The sequence below is a fragment of the Callospermophilus lateralis genome, chromosome 6, assembly GCF_048772815.1.
Source record: "Callospermophilus lateralis isolate mCalLat2 chromosome 6, mCalLat2.hap1, whole genome shotgun sequence".
Taxonomy (NCBI): domain Eukaryota; kingdom Metazoa; phylum Chordata; class Mammalia; order Rodentia; family Sciuridae; genus Callospermophilus; species Callospermophilus lateralis.
Window position 1 is genome coordinate 108,590,944 of NC_135310.1, and position 23,204 is coordinate 108,614,147.

Genomic DNA, 23,204 nt, shown 5'->3' on the forward strand with positions numbered 1-23,204 from the left:
GGATTGTCTGTATCAGATGCTATATCAGCCTTCAGAGGATATCTGAATAGCTGATATCTGGGTATCCAAGAGCCTTTGTAAGAAGCTGAGTGAGGTCAGGCTGGAACCCTGTGTGCCATCTCACCTGGCCTTATTTCTGCACTGCTCCACTCTGAGGACCCAGGGTGAGGGTCCCGGCACTGGTCTGATAGGAAATGTGGAGACAACAGAGCACTCCAGTTCTGCTTGGGGGGCTTGGGGAATCCCATCCAGTAGTTGGCTCTGGGGTTACTGATGGGAAAGATGTAATGAACATCAAGGAGCTGAGGGCAAGCTGGCCTTTGATTAGAGTAAATTGCTAAAAACCAATAGTAATTTTCTTTTTTAATGTTTTACTTTGTCTTTCTCTTTGCTCTTCTCTTTATCCCCATTGATCTTCCAGATGAGCTCAATGGCCTTCCTCTTATTTAGTCACAAGCTAAAACCATCAGGGATGGAATTTTATAAAGCCCTCTACTCATGTTCCTATAAATGTTTCCTATGGGTGATGTGATCTGATGAAAAGCTTAGTCATGACAGCCTAATGGAGGGTTAGTCATGGGAGCTGGTAAGCAAATAGCCTGGCTTCAGGTTAACAAATAGTCTGGTGCTTATTTGGAAAACCCAGTAGCTTTTCCTCTGGATTTGTACTCAGTCCTCTGCAGTTTCCCAGAGTCTCAGCATGCTGGTCCCTGAATATAACACCAGGTGGAAACAAGGAGACAGATTCTCATCTCTTTAGAGAACAATGTCCGACTCTTCAAGTCATCCTCTTGGTACAGGAAGAAGCATCATTTAAACACCACAGCATCATTTAAATTGTTGTTTTTGTATTCATTTTAGGAGATTACAGTTTTAGAGCAAATGAAAAACAGATACAACTCAAATTGGTATGTTTTAGTTTAAAAAACAGGAACTGCGACATTCTGGGTACAAGCCTGGTCTCCAGCACTCCCACCTGTGTGATTTGAACAAGTCAGCTAAATTCTCCTTGCCCTGACTTCCTCAGGGCAAGAGGAATAGGGAAGAGTTAACATCTTTTCTTGATTGTTATGATAATAATTAAATAGAATACTTTGTGCCAGGGATTGTACAAAATGCTGGACACACAATGGGCCTCCAAATCTTGCTAATATCATTATTCATTTGGTGAGAACTTCTTTGAGTAACTTCTCCTGTTATTTCAAAATTGCACAACAAAATAAAAATGAAAAGATATCTATTACATTCTATCAAAGGGAAAAAGTTGGACATATAACATGAAGTTTTATAAAGAAAATTTTTAAACTATGTGTATATGTGTATATCTATGTATTTTTATGTCCACGTGTGTGTTTTGTGTGTGTGCATGACTCAAGCATAATAATACATCTGGGAAAAAAATCTGTCAGCAAGTAATTATTAGAGAAGGGACAACTCAGTTTTTTGATTCACTTTATCCTGTCACATTTGGATTTTTGAAATCATGTATTAACCTTATAATGAAATTAAGTATAATACTGAAATAAGACAAAATAGAATCAACCAAAGTTATAAATAATTTTAAAGAGTTGCACTGTGCTTACTTTTTTCTAACCAAAAAAAAAAAAAAAAGATATTGAATAAAATAAATACAATGACTCTGCAAAGTAGCCTGAGAAGCTTAGAGCTTAATTGACAATTTCCCCAGCAATCTATCCAGGATTATTTTACTTCCTATGATAATAGTTGATTGCACTATAGCCCCATCTCTTCTGAAATCTTTCTTTCTGAATTCTTGTTGTCCTCTGAATTTGTACCATATCATTTAAAAATTGTCAAATGACTCTGTAAGCTGGGCACAGTGGCGCATGTCTGTAATACTGGTGGCATGGGAGGCTGAGGCAGGAGGATTGTGGATTCTAAGCCAGCTTCAGCAAAAGCGAGTGACTAAGCAGCTCAGTGATACTGCTCCCCCGCTCCCCAGTCTCTAAATAAAATACAAAATAGGACTGGGGATGTGGTTCAGTGATTGAGTGCCCTTGAGTTCAATCTCTAGTAACCCTCCCCCCAGTACCTCTGTATTTCATGCCTTCCTGTGTTGTATCTACTAGTCTTATTTCTGAAATCCAATTATTAGCTCTTTTAGGGCAAGCATTATGTTAAATTCTTTGGTATTTACCACAATTGTTGTGTATGTAGTATTTGTTTAATAAATACCCTTTGATTCAATGTCTGAGGTCTGGTATTAGGATAGGCCATTTGTGCAATAACCATGTTCATGTAATAGCAACCTGAAAATTTCAGTGACTGAACACAAAAAAACGTTTATTTCCTGCCCCTGAAATATTCCTTTGCAGTGGCAGGGACTCTTCTTTATCCAGTGATTAGGAATCTAGGCTTCCTCCACCTCAAGACCCCCATTTATCAGCATCTGATCTCTGAGTGGGCAAAGGAACAGATGAAGGAGACACACTGGCTTTCAGGTGACTCAAAACCCTTCTGTTCATATTTCCATTACTTGAGAATTAGTTGCATTCTGAGAATGTTGCCCCAGTTCAATCACAGGGGAGGCCAGGATGTGTAGGGAAACACAGAGATATTTGAGAGCACAAATTGTCATGCCACATATCTATGGTATCTTTTACAAAAACAATTCTGTCAACTAGTTAGCATCTCAATACAGCAGGACCTATAAGTCACATAGACCATGAAACTTAATTCAGTTAATATTAGTAACCACATTTCAGAAACTACTAAAATTCAAGATTTATTCATGCAGCAAGCATTTATTGAGCTCCTATTGGGTCCTAGGCACTATTCTAAGTCTTGGTAATACAGCAGGGGGAAAACAATAACAAATTCCTATATTCATAGAGCTTAATCTTTAATGGAAAAATTATAAACACTTAACAAATAATGTCAAGAGCATGATAGTTTGTGATAAACGTTGGAGAAAATGAAGTAGGGAGGGAACTAGAGCATATTATTAATGGGGAGATGAAGTTTGGATTGCAGTTTTAAACAGAGCAGGAAAAGGTGCTCTGTGTAAAGGTAACACTGAAGCAAAACCCTGGAAGTAAGAGGATGTCATTTGCATGTCAAGAGGAAGAGCCTTCCTATGAGAAATAACACATGCCAAGACCCTGAGATGGGGATGGGGAGCTCAGAATGCCTGGCATGTTTGGTGAGTGACAAGGAGGCCACTATGGTTGCAGCAAATGTGCAAGAGGGAATAGAGGCAGGACTGCCTTATATGATGCTTTGCTCGGTGACATATGGAGTCATTTGGGAGTTTTGAGCAAAGGAGTAACATGACCACTCTGGCCACAATATTGAGGATAGACCGTGAACAAGGGTTAAGAAAGAAGACAAGTTAAAGATATTGCCAGAATTCATATTGAGAGATGGTAGTGACTTGGACCATTGCCATCATCCCCCAAAATTGAAGGGACAGATTATAAAGGGAAAAGTAATACACAAATGCAATACAGCTTTTGCTGATAGGATGTTAGCATACAGTCTGATTGTGATGTGATTTATTATTACCCCCTAGTCCAGAAGTCCATTGTTTCATTGAATGATTCAAGAAGCATTCCTGAAACATCAATTGATGCCCAGACTTCTGTTGAATCCTGGAGACACAAATAAGAACTCACCTGTGTTTTTCAGAAGCTTGCAGTGTAGTAGGTGTATAAAATCTGTGAAAAAACTAATGCATCATTAGCACAAAAATTAACCCCAGCAGCAGTAGTATAATTATGATGGGAACATTAGTAAAAACTGTTAACTGTATACTATATGCTGGATGTGCCTGTGGATATTAAGAAGATGATATATGGCTATTATAATTATTATATTTTGATGTTCTTCTTTGTAACCAAATTAGAGTCTTATAAAATTAGAGAACTTGTGGGCTGGGTTTGTGGCTCTGTAGTAGCATGCTTGCCTAGCATACCTGAGGCACTGGATTTGATTCTTAGCACCACATACAAATAAATAAAAATAAAGGCCCATCAATAACTAAAAACTATTTTTAAAAATAGAGAATTCATGACCAAAATCCTAATATAATGATCTAACACTATTATTTTTGTGCTCTATCACCCAACAGGATCGAGAATTTTGCGATCCTAGAACCTACCTAAGACCCAGCTCAGAAAATGCATGTTCCATTTTTTTCCAAATCTTGCTAATAGCCCAGCTTCCCTGACTTGTCAGCTTCTTTAAGTCCTTTACATTGCATGTTCTTTTTTCTTTTAATTTTCTATTTGAAGAGGTTAAGCTGAAACCGCCGCTCAGCTCCCAAGATGGCACCACCCAAATTGCATGTGCTTTTCTGCCTCTGCAGCTGCCTCGTACTGGTTCATCCTTTTGACTGGCAACAACTAAATCCCACTGGGTTTATTAAATCAGCAGGTAAGAGGTCTATTTGTTGAAGAGCCTGAACAACTGACCTGTTTCCAAACACCCAGGGGACTCAGAGATGTAGCACATTTGGACTTCTAAGCAAGTTTTATCAGGAAATACTTGTGGGGACCCTCAATTCTCCCAGGATAGTATGAAGGCCTCATATTTTCTTCTTTATGACTGAAACTGAGAGAGTGACTGGAGAATGGAACCAGGATGAGACATTTCACTGGAACCTCAGGTTACAGTGATGGTAGAGAACTCCCTCAGTGCTACCCCTTCTCTCCCTTGCTCCCTTTACCACCCAGACAGGGTAACACAACTGCCTGGTCCCTCCAAGGCAGGCTCAAAATATGCTTCCATGAAGGTGGAAAGAGGCAGATACAGGTGTCTTGGTCAACAGATATAGTCCTGGTCTATAGTGGAGGGTGGGGAGAGAAGATGACATTTTAGGGTCTTGGGATCCATAGGGTATTGATCGTTTCTACCAAAGAGTAGGGAGAAGTAGGGGACAAGTAGGCATCAGGACAGGCCAGAGGAGAATGGATGTGGTGACTTGCTTTCTCACCTGTGGTAAGAAGGGAAGGAGAGGTCAGGAAGGTTTGGACAAGTCCAGAAAGAGTGGCTCAAGTGGGTCAGCCATCTCTAGACAGGTTCATCTCAGGTCACCAAGAAGGCCCTTTAAGGCAAAGAGATTGCTTATGGAGCGTTCTGAATTCCTGCTCATTCCAAAGGGTTGTAATGCACGAACTTCTCTCTGGTCTCCTGTGGAGAACAGTCAGCAGATTGTGAGCGTTGTTACACTATCTGCACACCTGAATGGATGTGGTCACCCCAGATCTAGTTGTGCAGGCTTGATGGGTGACTCCTTACCATAACATTTACAAAAAAGATTTCGTAACTCTCTGTCATCAAGATGAATTTTTGCCCTACTTCATAATTGGAGAGATAAATGCCTTGTAGGAGAGGGACTGTATCTTATATCTATGTTTGCATAGGAAATTGAATAATCTCTCAAAGGGCCATTCATCCCTCAACACTTATCAGCAAATTAAGCATCAGGATGCACTGGTGACTAAGACAAAGAGCTTATAGTCAAGAAGTCTGAAATCCAGTTGAAATTCCGTGGACTGAAAATAGGTAACATTTTACATCATGGGCAAATTATCATCTAGGGGACATTTACATCATGTACTCTTTATTGACACAGGGTAAGAAATTCAAGACATTCTCCCCCTCCAATTCCCTTATGTTTAAAAGTCATTGAATAACTGTCACTGGACTGGTAGAAATTTGGGTACAGTAACATTACTTCATTTGTCTTTGTAGTCATAGCATTGAGCCCTGTGCCCTTCTCATCCTAAATACTCAAAAATGAGTGAATAAATATTTTAAAATATTCTAGCTTATAAAGCAAAATTTTAAATAATAGATGATTCTTTATAACTTTTATTAAATGAATACACAGACAGTATAAATATGCAGGTAAAAGGTTTATAAATAATTATGAGATATGTGATTTGCTAATAGAGGTCATAAAGCCATAGAAGAGAAGCTTATGTTCCTAGAAGGTGTACAGTTCATCTCTAGGACTGAATATCAGGAATATTTGATAAATGAACACCACCAAAATCATGTAATAAGATTAAGAGTGCCCTATAGGTTCCAATGTTAAAATAAAGTTGAACAAAATTATGAAGAGATATTTATAAGTTCTGAACCACAAACTACATTATCTAAAAGTGACATCCCATATGACAAATCTTCCTCCCTTCCTTTGTGCTGACTCCTGCTGGTGGCTTGCCCTTTGAACTGCAGGCCACTGAGCCTTTTCTGTAGCCACCCTGGTAAGCCACAGGACTCTGGAAACCTGTACCAAAACCTGGGTCAGCTGGACATGTCCTGTGACCCTCTCAGGAGTCGGGTGTCTTGCAATTGGCAGACCTATAGCCTCACCTTGACATGTGGCTCCTGAATACTGGGTGACTCCTCAGTATTTTGAGACATATATGTTTTGAACAACCAGGGCAACCTAGGTTATTGGAAGGTCACCAGGGCCTCAGGGAATTGAGATCCCACAAGAGAGGAGATTCACTATATAGGTTAGAGCCCTCCAAAGGCTCTAGATTGATTTCCAGAGGTAGTGTCTCCAAGGCAGCCGCGGTTCTCTGAGGTTCCTCACTGCACCGTGAGAGCTGGAACGCCTCTTCCCAACCCAGTATAGCTGTGCCATGACTGCCTGCGGGTGGGGGCACAGCAGTTCACAGGCTGCTATCACAGGACAGGCAGGTGTGCCTTCCCCACTGGAATCTGAACATGATGTCTCCCTATTGTACCATGAAACATGGCTCATTAGAAAGTTTTGAATGGAAGAGGAAGAACCTTTTGATAATTCCACACAAACCCTGAAGTGTTTACCTATAAGTTAAAAAATAAATAAAAACTCTAGAAATACCTTGAATTTTTAATCTGTCCAGTGGGAAAGTGGGATGTTCCAGTTTAAATCTTCTAAACTCCTCTAAGGATTTCACCATGAATTTGGCTTAATTCAAATCTGGGAAGTGGACAATTAATAGCAGTTGAGTGCCTGTTACAGGTCACGTTCTCTGCTACGTACTTGACCTACACTGCCCCTGCACTTGTCCTCCGGGCTGGATAAGTGCTTTCATCCCCATTTTATTAATAAAGATCAAATGGGAATAAGTTGCCTAGGCCAGAGAAGAATAGCTTGTAGGAAATACACCTGGAATCTGAAATAGGGTCACCTGGATCTCATACCCAGAATGTGTTCACCCAGTGTCTTCCTTGGAACTACCTCCTGTCATTGACCATATATTGCTGACCTGTGTGTCTAGCCAGGTGACCTGGTACCTTAACACAGAGTTTCTTAAACTTTAGTGAGCCTTTTCTGTTTTCAGTAGAGTTAGGTAAAGTCTGGGAACATGCATTTCCAAGCTCCAGGAAGTGCCAATGATGCCGGTCTGTGGATCAGCTTTGAGTAGGGAGTCCTTATGTATTTCAATAGGTGGCCTTCATCACTGGCAGGTGCTTTACACATGAGTCACCAGTGTGCAGGATGTAAATAGATTTGTTCCCAAGACTAAAAGCCTTCCTGAGCAATGATATTGATGCGGGTGTAATACCTAACATACGGGCAGAGGCAGAGTGTGATGGAAAACACAAGAGAATCTTCCCAGCAGAGGATTCAACTCTCACAGTCCCATAAAGGAGAAGGAGTGAGCAGGCCAAGTGTATCCAGCAGAGTGAGAGTTTGGTATACTGATATTTGGCCCCAACATCTTGAAACATGGGTTTGACTGCAGTTCAGAAAGGAGAACAGATGAAGCTTCAGGTGTATAGAGGGGTTTTGGCACCAGAGAGAGAAAAGGAATCTCAGGAGTGGGTGGGTAAAAGAGTATATTTGACGGGTTTGAAAGAAGAGCGAGAGACCAGTTTAGTTCATCTCATTTTGCTGAATATTTATTGAGTGCTCACTATGTGCCAGAAAGGGCACTAAGATCAAAGGATACAAAGATAGGGAGATCGCTGTCTTACTGTGGGAGACAGTGTGCAGATACATAACTTCAGTACAGTGTGAAAGGAAGAATTGTAGGTATATATTCACATTATGTCACTCTATGTATACATACATACATATGTATGTATTAGAATCAGTGATACTGAGAATGAAAAAGATTAAGCCTGTTGTGGGGGTGGGGATCAAGGAAGGGATGACTTCTGAAGGTACCAAGGGGATTTCAAGCATTTGTGAAGTTACAGAGAAACCAATAGCTCAGTGTGCTAAGACACAAGGAAGGGGATTACTTCAGGGGAAGAGGCTGTGGGTTTGAGCATAGAGGATTTTTCTTACAGGAACTTGGGATTTAACTTGTATGCCTGTGAACTCAACATATTTCAACCCCAGTAAACTAGAAAGAGGGCCATATTTGTGCTTAAAGTCACAGTGCATTTGCTTAGCAGGGCATGTGCCCATTTAAATATCTCCTACAAGCTGCTTTCCAAAAGGACCCCAGACATACCCACTTTAAGAAAACACCACATGACGACAGGGAGCCACTACAGATTTTAAGAATTGCCTGGTGAGATTAGTGCGTTGAATCATTCTAGGAGCTGGGTAAGGGATGTCTTCGAAGGGGTCAAGGTCCAAGTTGCATAGGACAGTTCAGAGAGATGGCAACTGCTTGATCAAAAGATAGGGAATTAGTGAGACAGGTGACAAAGTCAGGGATACACTGGGGATATGATTCTAAGTTAAAACCAAATGTTAGATTGAGTCTTGAGATGGATATGGGAGTTGGTAAGAAAGAGCTAGAAGAGTAAGATGTTTCCAGGTTTCTCTCTCTATCTATGCATGTGAGAGGGAATTCTGTTGTGTGGGCTGTGTGGTTTGGGAGATGGCTATTTAGTTCACCTTGGACTATGGCATTAGACAGAGATGCCCAGTGAGAAGTTATAAGTGCAAATCTGAATGTGAGATAAAGTTCATGGTTAGAAAAAACAGATGTGTGGAGTCATCTTTAATATACTCTAGATAGAAGCAGGGTGACAGCAAGCTGTATTAGGAAGTGACAGTCCCAAGCATCTTGGGGGAAGACCATGTCTACCTCCATGATTTTATTCTTCAAAACCCCTACATGGTGCTCTGCATACAACAGGTTCTCAATTAGTTTAAGAAATGAGAGAGGCCAGAAACAATGGGAAGGAACTCGATTCCCTTGGAGTTCCTTGCATAATAAGACCTGAGGTGTGTAATGGATGATAAATGAGGTAACATGGGCTTGTTTTTCAGGATGGACTGATCAAATACAAATGCTGATGGCTGCTGTAAGCTTTGAACATACTAAAATCCCCAGAGGAAGTGGATCTTACTCTGTTGGTTGCACAGACTTGATGTTTGATTATACCAATAAGGTAATGCTTGTATTAATACAAATTATCCTTATATTCTAACATTAACTACTGTCAAGATCCACTAGCAGGTGTTAAAACTTGGCATTGCCCTCACCTGAGAATGACTAATATTGCCACTTGTATTGCTTCATCTGAAGCCTTTGCTAATTCAGTCATTCCCTAGCTCTTTGATGACATCTGATTAATTGCCTATGAATTCTCCCCACACTCAATAGCTGGAGCAAGTCTGCTCATTTCCTTTTCCCACTCAGAAAGCATATTGTTATTTTTCTTCCCCGTACTAATTTTGTTCAATCACCACAGAAGTTTTAAAAGTTGTCCGGACCTCATTATAAACAACAAAGGTATCTGGGTCTCCATTAATAAAATGTGCAAAATAGCTGTTGGAATAGTTTTGAGAAGCAACTTGGCTAAAAATATATTAATTTCTCTCCTTAACAGAGCACCTTCTTGCGTTTGTATTATCCATCTCAAGATTGTGATCACGATGAGACCCTTTGGATCCCAAACAAAGAATATTTTTTGGGTCTTAGTAAATTTATTGGAACACACGGGCATATGAGCAAAATTTTAAAGTTTTTATACGGTAAGATTTCCATTGCTCCTACTCTGTTGGCTCTAGAATATGAGAAACCCTTAGAAACAATAAGAATTTCAGATAGTTCAGACCAAAGTAAATTTTCTCCAATCTAAACATCTCCTAAGGTGACAAGGACAGTATTTCTGAGGAGCCTAAGAGAATCTAGGGTTCTCATTTGTCCATTCTGAATTTGATGGGAGTAGGTGAGAGGGTCAGACTGACCTACCATCTTTCTGTGGCTGGTCCTTGGTTTTCCCTCTTAGAGGCCCACCGGGAAGGCAAGGATATAGTGAGAGTAGCAGGTTGGCTTAGGACCACTGCCCCATTTGCTCTTTCAGGCTGAATGAGAAAGAAAGTAGAAGCCACTGTAACTATCCAGATCAAAACAAAACAAACAAACAAACAAAAACTAATTTCTTACTTCTCACAAATGAAGAGACTTTGCTCTCTTCCCAATACCTACCCATAAGGAACCAGCCTCTCACTAGTAATCGATGTTCATTCATGATTTAATGTGTCTAGATTGTGCTAACACAGACTTTCCTCACCTATCTGACCAGATACCGCCATTGGGTCAATATTAACTATGTCTTCAAATTTCTCCCTCAAAACCACCTACGAGTTCTAGAATCAATTTTAAACTTAGAATTTTTTAAAAAAACCAATCTCATGTAGAAATGATGAGAATGTCATTTTTATACATCCTTATTGTGAATAATTTATAAATCACCTTCATAGTGATCATCACATTCAGTTTTTATGACCACAGCTTCATTTTATAGATGAGAAAAAAATGAAACAAAAAATATGGTCACAATTATTATTGCCTAACAGTTGTGAAGGAATGAAGGAAAATATTTTCCATGTTTTTGAACCCCTTACTGTATGAGTGGATAGGTGCTCAATTATATTAATTAAATAAAACTCTCTCAAAACCTCTATGAGGTAGTTATCATTTCCTCCACTTCACAGGAGAGGAGTCTGAAGCTCAGAAAGTCAGTAACTTGCCAGAGGCCAATAACTGGTGGATGGCAGAGGTGTTTCCAAAGCCACCTTTAAGTATGAAGTCTGTGGTCTCACCATCCTTCACTGGATCATGACAAATTAAAATGATAGGAGTCTCTGATTCTTAGATTCTGGTTTTCAGTGTAATGCTCCTGAGTTTACTGCATGGTTTGGTTTTAGAACATTCCCTTTGACATTGTCTCAAACATCAAAATAGTAATAAGTAGCAGCCCCTCTGAATACACCTTTGGAAAATCTCTAACCTTAAGTTCAGAGCTGGCAGTGAGAACTGATAGCTAATGATAGTACCATGTGAGAAAAGAGCATACAATGCAGGTATTTGGTTGGTGAGTAATAACCAGTAGCTGACTTTTTAATAAGTTCACTATTAAGCCATAAAAACATAAATTCCATGCTTCCAGATTTTATGCTAAGGAGATGTAAGTTAACTAGCAACATTCAAGTCAGAGAAAATACTAACTAATTTCCTATTGTTGTCTAGGTTCAATAGTAATTCCTGCAAACTGGAATTCTCCTCTGAGGACTGGTGAAAAATACCCGCTTATTATATTTTCTCATGGTCTTGGAGCATTTAGGTAATGTTTGAGAGATTGGACAGCTTTATCCTCTAGCCATCTATGACTGAATAGGTTTTTTTTTTTTCCCAAAAAAGGAACAGCAGATTTTAGAATGTCATACTGGCCTTTGTCCTAGGGTACTGGGTTTCCTCAAGAATTGGCTGTGGTGTGCTGATGGGTCCTAGCTCTATCTTGTCAAATAGTACTTTCTCTCCTTCCAGTTCATGGAGACTAGCCTCATAACAGAGAAGAGAGGATGTTACACTTTTGCCATTAGACATTTTAATTATTTACACTCTTGAAATTATCCTGTGTTAGTTCATATCTTCCAAGAAACAAACAAAGATTGGATTAGCTGTGAAAGATATTTGAAAGAAAGAAAAATACCTGTTCAGGTTTGAAGGAAAGATGGGAAAAGCCTTCAAATCATGGGACACCTGGAAAGGAGAACAAGGAAGGAAGAAGGATTAGATAACAGGAGTCTCTGATTGCAGTAGAGTTCTAAGCAAGTGTGCAACAGGCCCACGGAAGGAATGCTTGACCTGAAGTTGCTTGTCAAGATTTTCAGTCTCAAAGAAATTAGCCTATGTTAGTACCCAATCTGTGCAGATCACTGGGAGTGTCTCACAGCTTAGCTTGCTTTTGAACATACTGATGGATCGAGAGGAGCAGGAGCTGAATGGGATCTTTAAGACCACAGCATGACATCTGAGGGGCACATTTTAATGGCAACTATACCCTCTCAAACTTCCTTCTTCTGTCTTCTCAACTGCCTCTGCTTCTCCTACCTTGGAGGATTTTAAGACTTTCAGAGAATAAAAGGTGATTTTTGACTGAAATGAAGTTGGGTAGCATCTTCAATAAAGAATTATCTTTAACACTTTAACTGTAGTCTGGTTAGTTATTTGATTTCTACTGGTGCCTGGCAAAGTGAAATCTTAGCGCCAAATCCAGCCTGCCACCATTTCTGTAATAAGCTTTGATTGGAAAGTGGCCATGCCCATTCAGTTTTCACACTGTGAATCTTTTGTGCAACAACAGCAGAGTTGCGTAGCTGTGACAAACACAGTATGGCCCACAAAGCTAGAAATATTTGCTCTCTGGTCTTTAACAGAAAGTCTGTTGATCCCTGTAGAGGACCATTTCTCATCCTACAAAGGTCCTCTATCTTCAGCATTGGAAGATATTGTTCCTAGACACCAGTTTTTACTTTCTATGGGCATTTCCTGTTGAATGCAGGATGTGAGAAAAAGATAGTGCAGAATGAAGACACAGAGGAGGGTATAAGGGCTATGGTTTTTAATCCCTCCACCCAGTCCAATCATTTCAGTAACAGCTAGCAAGTGTTAAGTATTTAACCTGCTTCAGATAGGGTTATAAGCACTGAAGACCTAACAATTCACTTGATCCTTACCTGTGAGGTACCACACGGTTATAGCATCACCTTCTTAGGGATAAGGTGGAGAAAAGATAAGTGCCCTATCCAAGGTACCCGCTACTAAATGGAAGAACCAGGATTTAAACTCAGTGGTCAGATTGAGGTTGCTTTCTCTTAACTGCCTTCCTATGTACATCATCTTGTCCAAACTGTACAGCTATCCTTGAGGTAGGGGTTTATTCTTAGCCCCAATTTTGCAGCAATTAACCAAAATATCAGATAACTGGTTAGTGGCAAAGTCAAGATTTAAAAAAACCCAAAAATCTCAAAGGCAACATTTGTAATCACTGTGCCAGGGTTTCTCAAGCTCAATGTTATTGACATTTGAGGGCCAAATAATTTTTTGTTTTTAGAGAGTTGTTCTGTGTATCTTAAGATGTTTAGCTGTGTCTCTCTGCTTACTGGATGCCCTTAGTGCCCTTCTCCCAGTTGTAATAACGATAATACCTCCGGCATTGTCAAATAGCCCCTAAGGGTTAAGGTTGCTCCCTTGGTGAACTAAAGCTCCGAACTCTACCTCCAGGGCACTGGCCTCCCAGTTCTGTTTCTGGTTGTCTTAGCAGAACCAGACTGTCATCATGCCTCGTAGTTGCAATACTTCTCTCTTTTTGTTTTAAGGACAGTTTATTCTGCCATTGGCATTGACCTGGCATCTCATGGATTTATAGTAGCTGCTGTAGAACACAGGTGGGTATTGTGGTATGGCTGGGGTCTTTAGGCAAATGCAGAGAAAGTTGATGCCCATAATTATGCTTTTATCATACAAGTTGAAAAAATTATTGATGAGATTTTCAACTATGATTACATGATGAAGTTGGGGGAAAGGGGGCTGAGTTAGATTGTCAAGGCTTAAAAAAACAAACAAATTTTGAAGTGTTATTGGGTGCCCTATACTGTGCTAAGTAAGTGTTTTTCATACACCAATTATTTAGACTTCATAACAATCCTACAGGATGGTTATCATTTTTTAACTTAAGGAAGATGGAAATGAAGGTGAGAAAAGATAATTTGCCCAAAGTCAGATGCTGGGATTTGATTCCATTATATTTTCCTCCTAGTATTGTGAAGACTGAATAAAGTGTTTTTACATATGATTTGACAAGGAGCAATAAGATCCATTTCCTAGAGCTTCCTTGGGGTCCTCTTTAATTAAAAAAAGAAAGTATAATAGAAGAGGAAAAACAAGTTAAAAAAATCAGAAGAAAGTTGAGTCAAGGATGGAGTTGAGGAACATGGATCAGATGAGGAAGGAGTAAAATCAGTTATGTTTGCGTTATAGAGATGGATCTGCGTCTGCAACTTACTATTTCGAGGACCAGTCTGCTGCAGAAACAAGGAACAGGTCTTGGCTCTACTTTAAAACCCTGGAACAAGGAGAGGAGGAGACTTTTCGAAAACAGCAGGTACTTTGCCATGAGAAGAGAGGTGTTCTGGTGGCCTAAAGCATGTATGTAAAAGACAATGACATTTGTTAATTTAATTTTGCACATGGCAAACTATGCTCCTGGCTCTACTACTTCCCATTAACAAAAGATCTGTCAGAAGATATCCAAGTAGTAAGATTTCCTTAACAAAATGTCTGCTTCACAGTAAAAGTAAACGCAAGTCTGTGTGGCAGAATTCTCTGGTATTGAAACTTCTAATTTTAGAATCTCAAAAGTGATAAGAAATAAACTAATAGATCCCCTACCCCTGCAGGCAATAGAAAAAGAAAAGACTTCAGAGAGGCAGTATATAACAGTGCTAAGAGTACAGTCTTCATAATCCAACTTCCTACGTTTGGAAGTTGAACTCTACTAGCTTCATCACTTTGCTGTGGGCTGAACCAGGACAGGTTCATCTCTTTTGCTTTCGCATTTTATCTGTTACAAAACAGTGAGTTATAATAGCAGTGTCTATCTTACAGAGCTGTTGGGACAATTAAGTGAAATAAAGCATATTTATTGTTTCTTTGTTGTTGGCATTTTACATATGGTATGGCATTGAAGTTCACCCACATTTTATTGATGTAAACATTGTTATACAATCAGTGGTAGCCCAGGGAAGTTAAGTAAATCATCTGAAGTTACACAGCACCTAAGCACAGAACCAGGATTTGAACTAAGCTATACTTCCCTGTGAAGCTGATAACTATGTCCCCATGTCAGCCTGCACTCCAATCATTAATCACTCAGATGTTTCCAGTTTATAACAAACCAACTATTTTCCCAAATGCAACCTCTGTACAAACTTTAAGATAAATGTTAAAATCTTTTACTTTATCATTCTTTCTTCTATTAATCATATTAGGTGCAGCAGAGAGCAAAAGAATGTTCTGAGGCTCTCAATGTGATTCTTGACATTGCTAACGGAACGCCAGTGAAAGACGTGTTAAATTTAGGGTTTGATTTGCAACAACTGAAGGTGAGCTTTAAAAAAGCCATGTTCCTACCTAGACCCATTGTTCTTTATTGTTGATGTGGTCTGATTTTCAGCTATATTGCAGGATAAAGAGTTATTAAAAACAAAAACAAACAAAAAAACATTTAAAAATACAGGCAAAATAATACAGCAATGAAGAGTGTATTAGGTTCAACTACAAATGAAATGACCAAGGGTCAGTTTTAATCCACAAAAATGGCATCTTCATATAGATCAACTTAATACCTCCAGGGGAATTATTATAATTTCTTGGACTGCTCCTACATGTTCTTGAACTTGAACTTGAAAAGTTGATTAAAAGTTTTGGACACAATTTTAGGAGCGAGTGGAAGAATATCAGACAGAGTGGACAGCATAAGCAAAGACTCAGAAGTGTTCAGGAGTAGGGTAGGGTGGGGTGCAGGAAGCAGGGGAACTAGAAGGAGTTTAGTTTCAGGATAACATGAGGGTCTGTCCTCCAGGTCAATGAAGACTTTGCAGTCTCTCAAGCACCCTTTCTCTCTCCAGTATCCAGGCCTTTGTACATGTTGACCTCTTGGCCTGACATACCCTTCCCCACAACTAACTCCTTCCTCATAGTCAATACTCTAGTCAGACATCATGCCCTCCAAGAAGGGTGTGTGGTCCCCAGAGCCTGTCGCTGTCCGGGTTATCTGTCTATCAGATGAGCCCCTCAGCATATTGTATTGCATCAGACATCTGTAGCACTTCCTTCCCTGATAGACTGTGAATTCACTGAAAATGAGACTGCACTGCCTGGCACGTAGGAGGTACTCAGCAATGCTCAAGGAATGACTAAACCAATAAACATGGGCTGGGGAGAGGTGGAAATCAGCACTGATGTTGAAGTTTCAAGTGTGGGTGACTAGGAAGACCATGAAGTTACTTCTGAATTCTTACGAATTATTTATATACACACACATCTAAGACATATGGATATATATATATGTATGTGTACATTCTATTTTATAGGAAATCAAGTACTTACTCATTGCCTGTGAAATGAGTAATGACTATATGATTTACAAGATCATGTAGTCTATTCTTCTAACACTATGTGAGATAGTTATACATGTTTATCATGCTTTTTCACCTAGGGCTCCATCGATAGGAATAAAATAGCAGTAATTGGACATTCTTTTGGTGGAGCAACAGTTATTCAAACTCTTAGTGAAGACCAGAGATTCAGGTAAGAAAATAAGACAAAGCAAGAGATGAGTAAATTATTAGAAGAGTGGGAATAAGAACACATGTGAGATGTAATGTTTTTTGTTGAAGTCTTTGTGAAGAAGGGATGTGTCCAGGTTTATAAGTCAGTCTCTTTGCCTCCATCAAGCACACTATAAAATTTTCCTAGGTGGAAACCATTTACTTCTCCTTCTATTAAAAACTCCCCACCCTTGTAAACTTCCTCCCATCATTCTTATTTATCTGCTCAAGAGCTTAATGTTTCCACTTGGAAATTTATCTTTGCACACATCTGTTCTCAAATAATGATTATGATAATAATACTGCCATCTTGTAATATTTCTAGACTTTTCTAATAAGCAGGATTTTTTAAAATAAGTTTTTCTTCCTCTATCTTTAAGGTATAGCTGGATGTAAAAGCACAGTTATTTGTATAGGAGTCAGGACCAGACCCCACCCAGTTTTCTAATTTGCAAAAATATTTTCTTTCTTGAACTGCTTCATTCCAGCTGGTGAGATCACATAGAACCAACCATATGGAAAGTAGGCAGGATCATTTGTGAAATTTAACCTGAAATTGCTTAAAATCTGTTTCAATTTCTTCTTTTATCCACTGAGCACATCAGAAGGGTTATTCAAAGGGTCAGGAAACATAGTATAAACTTACTTGTAAAAAGAAAAGTTAGTGACATTTTAAATGATATTCTTCCTACATCTTTCTGTAACTCCCAGACAACTCTTCAGGTGAAGCAATGAATTCATTTGTTCCTCTGGACCAGGTATAATAAATACACTATGGAGTGCGCTGAAGCTCTGGGAACACAGATGAATTGGTTCATTTATTGTACTTTTGAGACACCTCACAGTTTTGAAGAAATTGTTACTTATTTTTAAATTTATTTTGAAAACAATGTAACAAAATTGAACAATAAAAGTCTTAAGGAAATGTCTTTTCATAGGTTGCAATTCCTAAACACCTCCTACAGAAAATGATTATGTAATGCAGGTCTGCTACCTTATAAAACTAGTCATATCCCTTTTTCACACTGAAGTATAATAGCTGTTAAAACCAGCAAGATAACCCATAATACATTTGGTGTGTTAAGAAGCCCTATATGTTGTCCAGTGTGTAACCAGCCTTTCTTCATCACTGTTAACAAATATCTGCAGGTGTGGCATTGCCCTTGATCCATGGATGTATCCAGTGAGTGATGATATGTATTCCAAAGTTCCTCAGCCCCTCTTCTTTATCAACTCTGAACAATTCCAGTCTCCTAATGACATCAAAAAAATGTCAAAATTCTACCTACCTGATAAAGAAAGAAAAATGATTACAATCAAGTGAGTATTAGTAACATACTCTATCTAAAACAGAAACCAGGAACTTGGACCAATGTCAACAGACACTATTTTGTGGCCATTACAGTAATGTTAAATCAGTTATTTAAACTTTCAATAAGGAGCATGTTAGATGATCTCAGTTTCTAATTTACATTTACTCTTTTTAAAATGAAAATACTTTCAGTAGTTTTAACATATATAGTGTAAGTAACAATAATTTAAATTTGCATTAGGCTATGTACACCTTTTATCTAAAAACATTTTGGAGGTGGGATGCAGGAACAAAGTATTCTATCCTTATTGCCAGGCTAGGAACTTAAGAAAAAGTCAGATCTTCTACCATGCTGACATGTTGGGAAAGAATCGGAGATTATTAATTCCTTAGAGCTTTAACCAGTTGCCCTTGAGGGTTAGCATTATGCTTCCATCATGAATATGAGAAAGAACTCCAAATAGGATTTTGAACTCACAATAAGATATTACAAAGCAAAGACAGAACTCACCTTCTCCATTTGAAATCCAGTTTATTTAGGGAAAAAGGGCAGAAAGGATTCATGTAGAGTAGTTCCAGCCCCCATCTGCAGTTTTCATTTCTACATTATTGTTTTCCATAGTTTTAGTTACCCATGGTAGGGAAATATTAATGAGAAAAATTACAGAAATCAGCAATTCATCAATTTTAAGTGTGTGCCATGCCCAGTAGCATAATGAAATCTTGTACCATTGCTGCATGCTGCCTGGGACATGAACCATCCCTTTGTCCAGTGTCTCCACGCTATATATGCTACTCACTTGTTAGTCACTTAGTGCCATCTCCACACTAAGAGTGTCACAGTATCATAATGCTTGTGTTTAAATATGGTTCAATAAGATATTTTGAGAGAGATCACATTCATATAATTTTTATTATAGTATATTATTAAAATGACTCTATTTTATTGTTATTGCTAATATCTTTTTTAAAATGTTATGTTTTTTATATCTTATTTTATTTATTTTTTTTTAATGTGGTGCTGAGGATCAATCCCAATGCCTCACACATACTAGGCAAGTGCTCTACCACAAGCTACAACCCCAGCCCTGTTATTGCTAATATCTTACTGTACCTAATTTATATACTTTATCATAGGCATGGATATATAGGAAAAAACATTATGTGTAGGTTCTGTACTACCTGTGATTTCGTGTACCTCCCTTGGACAGAGGAGGACTACTAGAGTACGGGCAATAGCCACTATAGAATCAGAAAATGGAGGAGTCTTTTCCAACTGGAAAGTGTTCTTAGAAGGGATGGCACTCAATTTGATCTTGTAGCGTTGAAAGAGTTTAGATAGATTTAAGGAAGGGTCTGAGTATTTCAGGTAAAGGCTTCAAGTTAGTTTATTTGGATGTGCAATCTAGTTCTGAAACATATGCTACAGATCACCTATCCCTCCCTCAAACTTATCTCCTCGGTTCTCATGTTTTTTCTTCCCTTTTTCTTAAAGAATAGCTTGCATTTAATATTTCATGCATTTCTATACACTCTTCAATGCTTGCAATCTAGTTTCCTAAGCCCCCACCACTGCATTGACAGTGCTTCAGCTCACAGCACACACAGCCTCTGCAGTCCCAGCCTTTCTCACCCATCTGTGCTTCATGGCTGACTGCCCTATCCTGCACCCTTGGCTGCCACAAGCTTCTCTTTCTAGTCTCCTGAATCATTCATTCCACTCCCTATTTTTCTCCTCTTAGGCCATCCCTCCCTTCATCCAGGCTTCTGCTCTCAGCTCTCTCATGACCCTGACTCTATTTTATCTTCGTAATGTTTCTGACACTCAAGTTTCAGCTGGAATGTGGGGAAGAGGGAGAGGGAGACAGCTGCTGTGCTTTGAGCTTAGGTGGCTAAAAGAATGATGTTTTGCTTCTTGGAACCGGTAAAGAGAGGAGAAAGAGTTGCAATGGGGGAGACTGGTCTGAGGTTGTGCTTTAGCCTTGGAATTTCCTGCAAAGTTGAAAGTCTAAGTAGAGACATCTGGCCACAAATTAGAAATGTACAGAATTTGCCTGCTATTGTAGAAGAAACCTTTGGAATATAAGATGCTGCAAAATGAGAAAGGAACTGGTACAAGAATAGAATCTGGAAGAATGCCTACACTTAGATGGAAGAAGAATCAAGTCAGAAATGAAGGTGAGATGTCAAGGAAATGAACAGAGGTGCAAGAGAGTCACCGAGTATCAAAAAAAGAGGGGAGCCTTCTATTAGATGTTAGACTGTTGATGAATGTAGACCAATACAGGGACAGATCTTTGTCGTTGTTATCATTTAATAGATAAAAAGGGTTAACTCTGGGGTGTTTTAGCAAGGAACATACACATATTAATATAAATATTGGGTGTGAGGGACAGGCTCTGACTTCAAGGCCTTGCAACACCTAGCACATTCCATTTACTGAAATCGGAAGTATTAAGAAGTGGGAATCATTTCTTCTAAAATCAACACACCAGGATTCTTTGTTTTTCTAGATGGAGAGGACTATGCTTTAGGGTCCGTAAATGAATAGCTTGTGACCTAGGAATACATGTAAGGAGATCAGATTGCAAGTTTTCTTTCCTTGACTTTCAGTAAACAAGCTAATGTGGCCAGGATCTTTCTTGCACCCTAACTACAAAAGTAATTTTATCAAATACATGTGGTGTAAATTTCTCATTTCTCTTTTAGGGGTTCAGTTCATCATAATTTTGCTGACTTCACTTTTGCAGCTGGTAAAGTAATTGGACACATATTCAAATTAAAAGGACATATAGATTCAGAGGTTGCTATTGATCTCACTGACAAAGCTTCATTAGCATTCTTACAAAAGTATTTAGGTAAGAAATGAATTTTATTTCCTAAACTGATGTTCTCCAATAACCCTGTGTTATTTAACAGTCTAGTTTTAACTATTTCTTTACAATTAAACAAAGCAGTAAATCAATGTGAAAGCAAAAATTTGAGAAAGCTTTGCTGCTTTGCATTCTATTTATCATAGAAAGCAAATCTACTTGTTAAGAGTTGGTTTCTCCATAAAGTCTGGGAGAGACTTGCCTCTTGGAGATACTGATGGAAAGAAGGGTGCCTCACTCCTACCTCTCAAATTCTTGCAGCTGATGAAGCCCTGGGGTAGCTGACATGGAACACCTTGCCACTAAGGTCACTGTGCAATTTGCATAATGTATAATTCTACAGTGCCACCTAAAGGTGCTAGACTGTTCAGTGCTCACAAATGTTTAATATATTTATGAACATTTATATTTTGTAGGACTTGAAAAAGACTTTGATCAGTGGGACTCTCTGATGGAAGGAGCTGATAAGAATCTTATTCCAGGACCAACAATTCATACACTCACCCAACCTGACACTCCACAGGACTCTATGGGAATAGAGAAAGAGAATGTAGATTAAAAGAGCTTTTTTAAAAGTTTCATTTAAAAACTGAGAGAGCAAGAATCTGAATTGTATTTTCCCAAATAATTCATACCTTAAATTTTAGTTTATACCGTAATAGTGATTGAGTTGAGGTTTGAATTAAAAACTTTTTCCTTTAAAGAAAGAATGCAATATACAAAAATCATAGCAGCCCAAATTATATTTTTATTTAGTGGATCCTTTTTTTTTGTGTTAAAATTGGCTTTTACATTATTTTAATTAATGGAAGTGTATTAAAAATAGGCACAATGGTAATGAAAACCTGTTGTGATGAGATTCCCTAAATTTACAGTAAAAACAGATGTTCTTGTCTTTTATTCTCTGTTAAAAGTAGTAGAATTCAGTTTTAGCAACCTGGTATTCTAGGATAAACTTGGCAGTATTTAACTTTCAGTCATGATAAGAAAAATTAGATCTGGTTGATAATAAAGTCATTGTTTTAATGCAGGACTGGTGATACTATACAATTTCAATATGGTAAGGAAATGGGGAGTGGACCAAGGTTGGGAGTGCTAGGGACAGGGCAGAGGCTTGTAAAGCAAGTTGGCAATTTGTTTGCATTTTTAAATGTTCTCTCCCATGCATTCTACTTACTAAACAAAAGTACCCGTGGTGTTACAGCTATGAAAGACAGGCTGGGGATTCCAGCTATAACAAATTAATATAGTTATTCACCTAAAAACTGAAGGATAACAGAGGCAGCATTCTGAATTACATTTAACCACTTTGTTTTCCCAATAAATATTTAATGGACATTTTAAACTTTACATGTAGTAATAATATAAGTAGAATAACAGTTAAATGGAGGTTTATAAATATCTTAAAATATAGACACTTGGGCTGGGGATGTGGCTCAAGCGGTAGTGTGCTTGCCTGGCATGCATGCGGTGCTGGGTTTGATCCTCAACACCACATACAAATAAAGATGTTGTGTCCGCCGAAAACTAAACAATAAATATTAAAAAATTCTCTCTCTCTCTCACTCTCTTTAAAAATAAATATATAGACACACTTACACATTTGGGAATTATGGAAGATGATTTTTTTCCTAAGGAATACAAAACTTTAAGCTGCTCAATAGTTAAGTATGTATTTTGGCCTAAACATGACGTTCCTAGAAATTCTCCAGAATTTTAAGTTAGCCTGTGTGAACAAGGAAATCAGTACTTTGTCTGGTTGATACTTCAATCCCTATCTCTTCCACCCAGTTAATAAGTAACTGTGTGATTTGGCACCTCAGGCCATCTTTAGTGGTTTAAGGTGCAAAATCATTCATTCTGAGAAATCTGAATTCTCCTTCCTGATAGTCATTCAAGGTATCGTTTTAATAGGGAGTTAGGCCAAACTCAACTTGAAACAGAAACCTTTCTACAGTCTGACCCTGGTACATCTTATCTTCTCTGACCTGTTCTCCTGGTAACTGCACGCTGATTTACTGCCCTCCTTATCCTACAGCAGGCAATATATTCACCTACCTCAGTTATTTTTAATATAAACCTCTCTCCTCTCCACTTACTGAAATGAGTATACTGTTTTTAAAGTTCTTAATTCCTTCTTCCCATTAGGCTTCAGGGGCTAACTGTATTTTATATTCATGCACCTTCTTTCCACTCATATGGCAAAACTTCCCCTTACTGACTTTACAAATGGACAAACATTGCCATTGTATTGACATCTCTTTCAAGAGCAATATTTTTACAGTCCTTTGTTGGTGGCACATGCAGATGCCAAAAGGAGAAAACAATTGCTGAAAATATCAGCCATGGGTTAAGTTTGAAAAATAAACAGCATAGTGCACACTGGGTACTTTTCAGGAAGGAGAAGGGAACATTTATTGAGTTCTCTTTTCTGGGCACTTCGAATAAATGATGTGAAAGGTTTTATTAT

At 38.5% G+C, this 23,204-nt stretch overlaps 1 protein-coding gene across 1 annotated transcript in view; it reads left to right on the forward strand.

Annotated features, from left to right (window-relative positions):
- Pla2g7 (phospholipase A2 group VII) overlaps positions 1–22,286 on the forward strand; it is a 39,074-nt gene extending 16,788 nt beyond the window's left edge. The window contains exons 2-12 of the mRNA XM_076860119.2: positions 4,254–4,395; positions 9,197–9,318; positions 9,760–9,904; positions 11,406–11,499; positions 13,538–13,606; positions 14,199–14,322; positions 15,209–15,322; positions 16,438–16,529; positions 17,699–17,869; positions 20,571–20,719; positions 21,151–22,286. Of these exons, the coding sequence (XP_076716234.2) occupies positions 4,287–4,395; positions 9,197–9,318; positions 9,760–9,904; positions 11,406–11,499; positions 13,538–13,606; positions 14,199–14,322; positions 15,209–15,322; positions 16,438–16,529; positions 17,699–17,869; positions 20,571–20,719; positions 21,151–21,293 (1,332 nt within the window). The 5' untranslated portion in view covers positions 4,254–4,286 and the 3' untranslated portion in view covers positions 21,294–22,286. The remainder of the gene's footprint in view (positions 1–4,253; positions 4,396–9,196; positions 9,319–9,759; positions 9,905–11,405; positions 11,500–13,537; positions 13,607–14,198; positions 14,323–15,208; positions 15,323–16,437; positions 16,530–17,698; positions 17,870–20,570; positions 20,720–21,150) is intronic.
- The last annotated feature ends 918 nt before the right edge of the window (positions 22,287–23,204 follow it).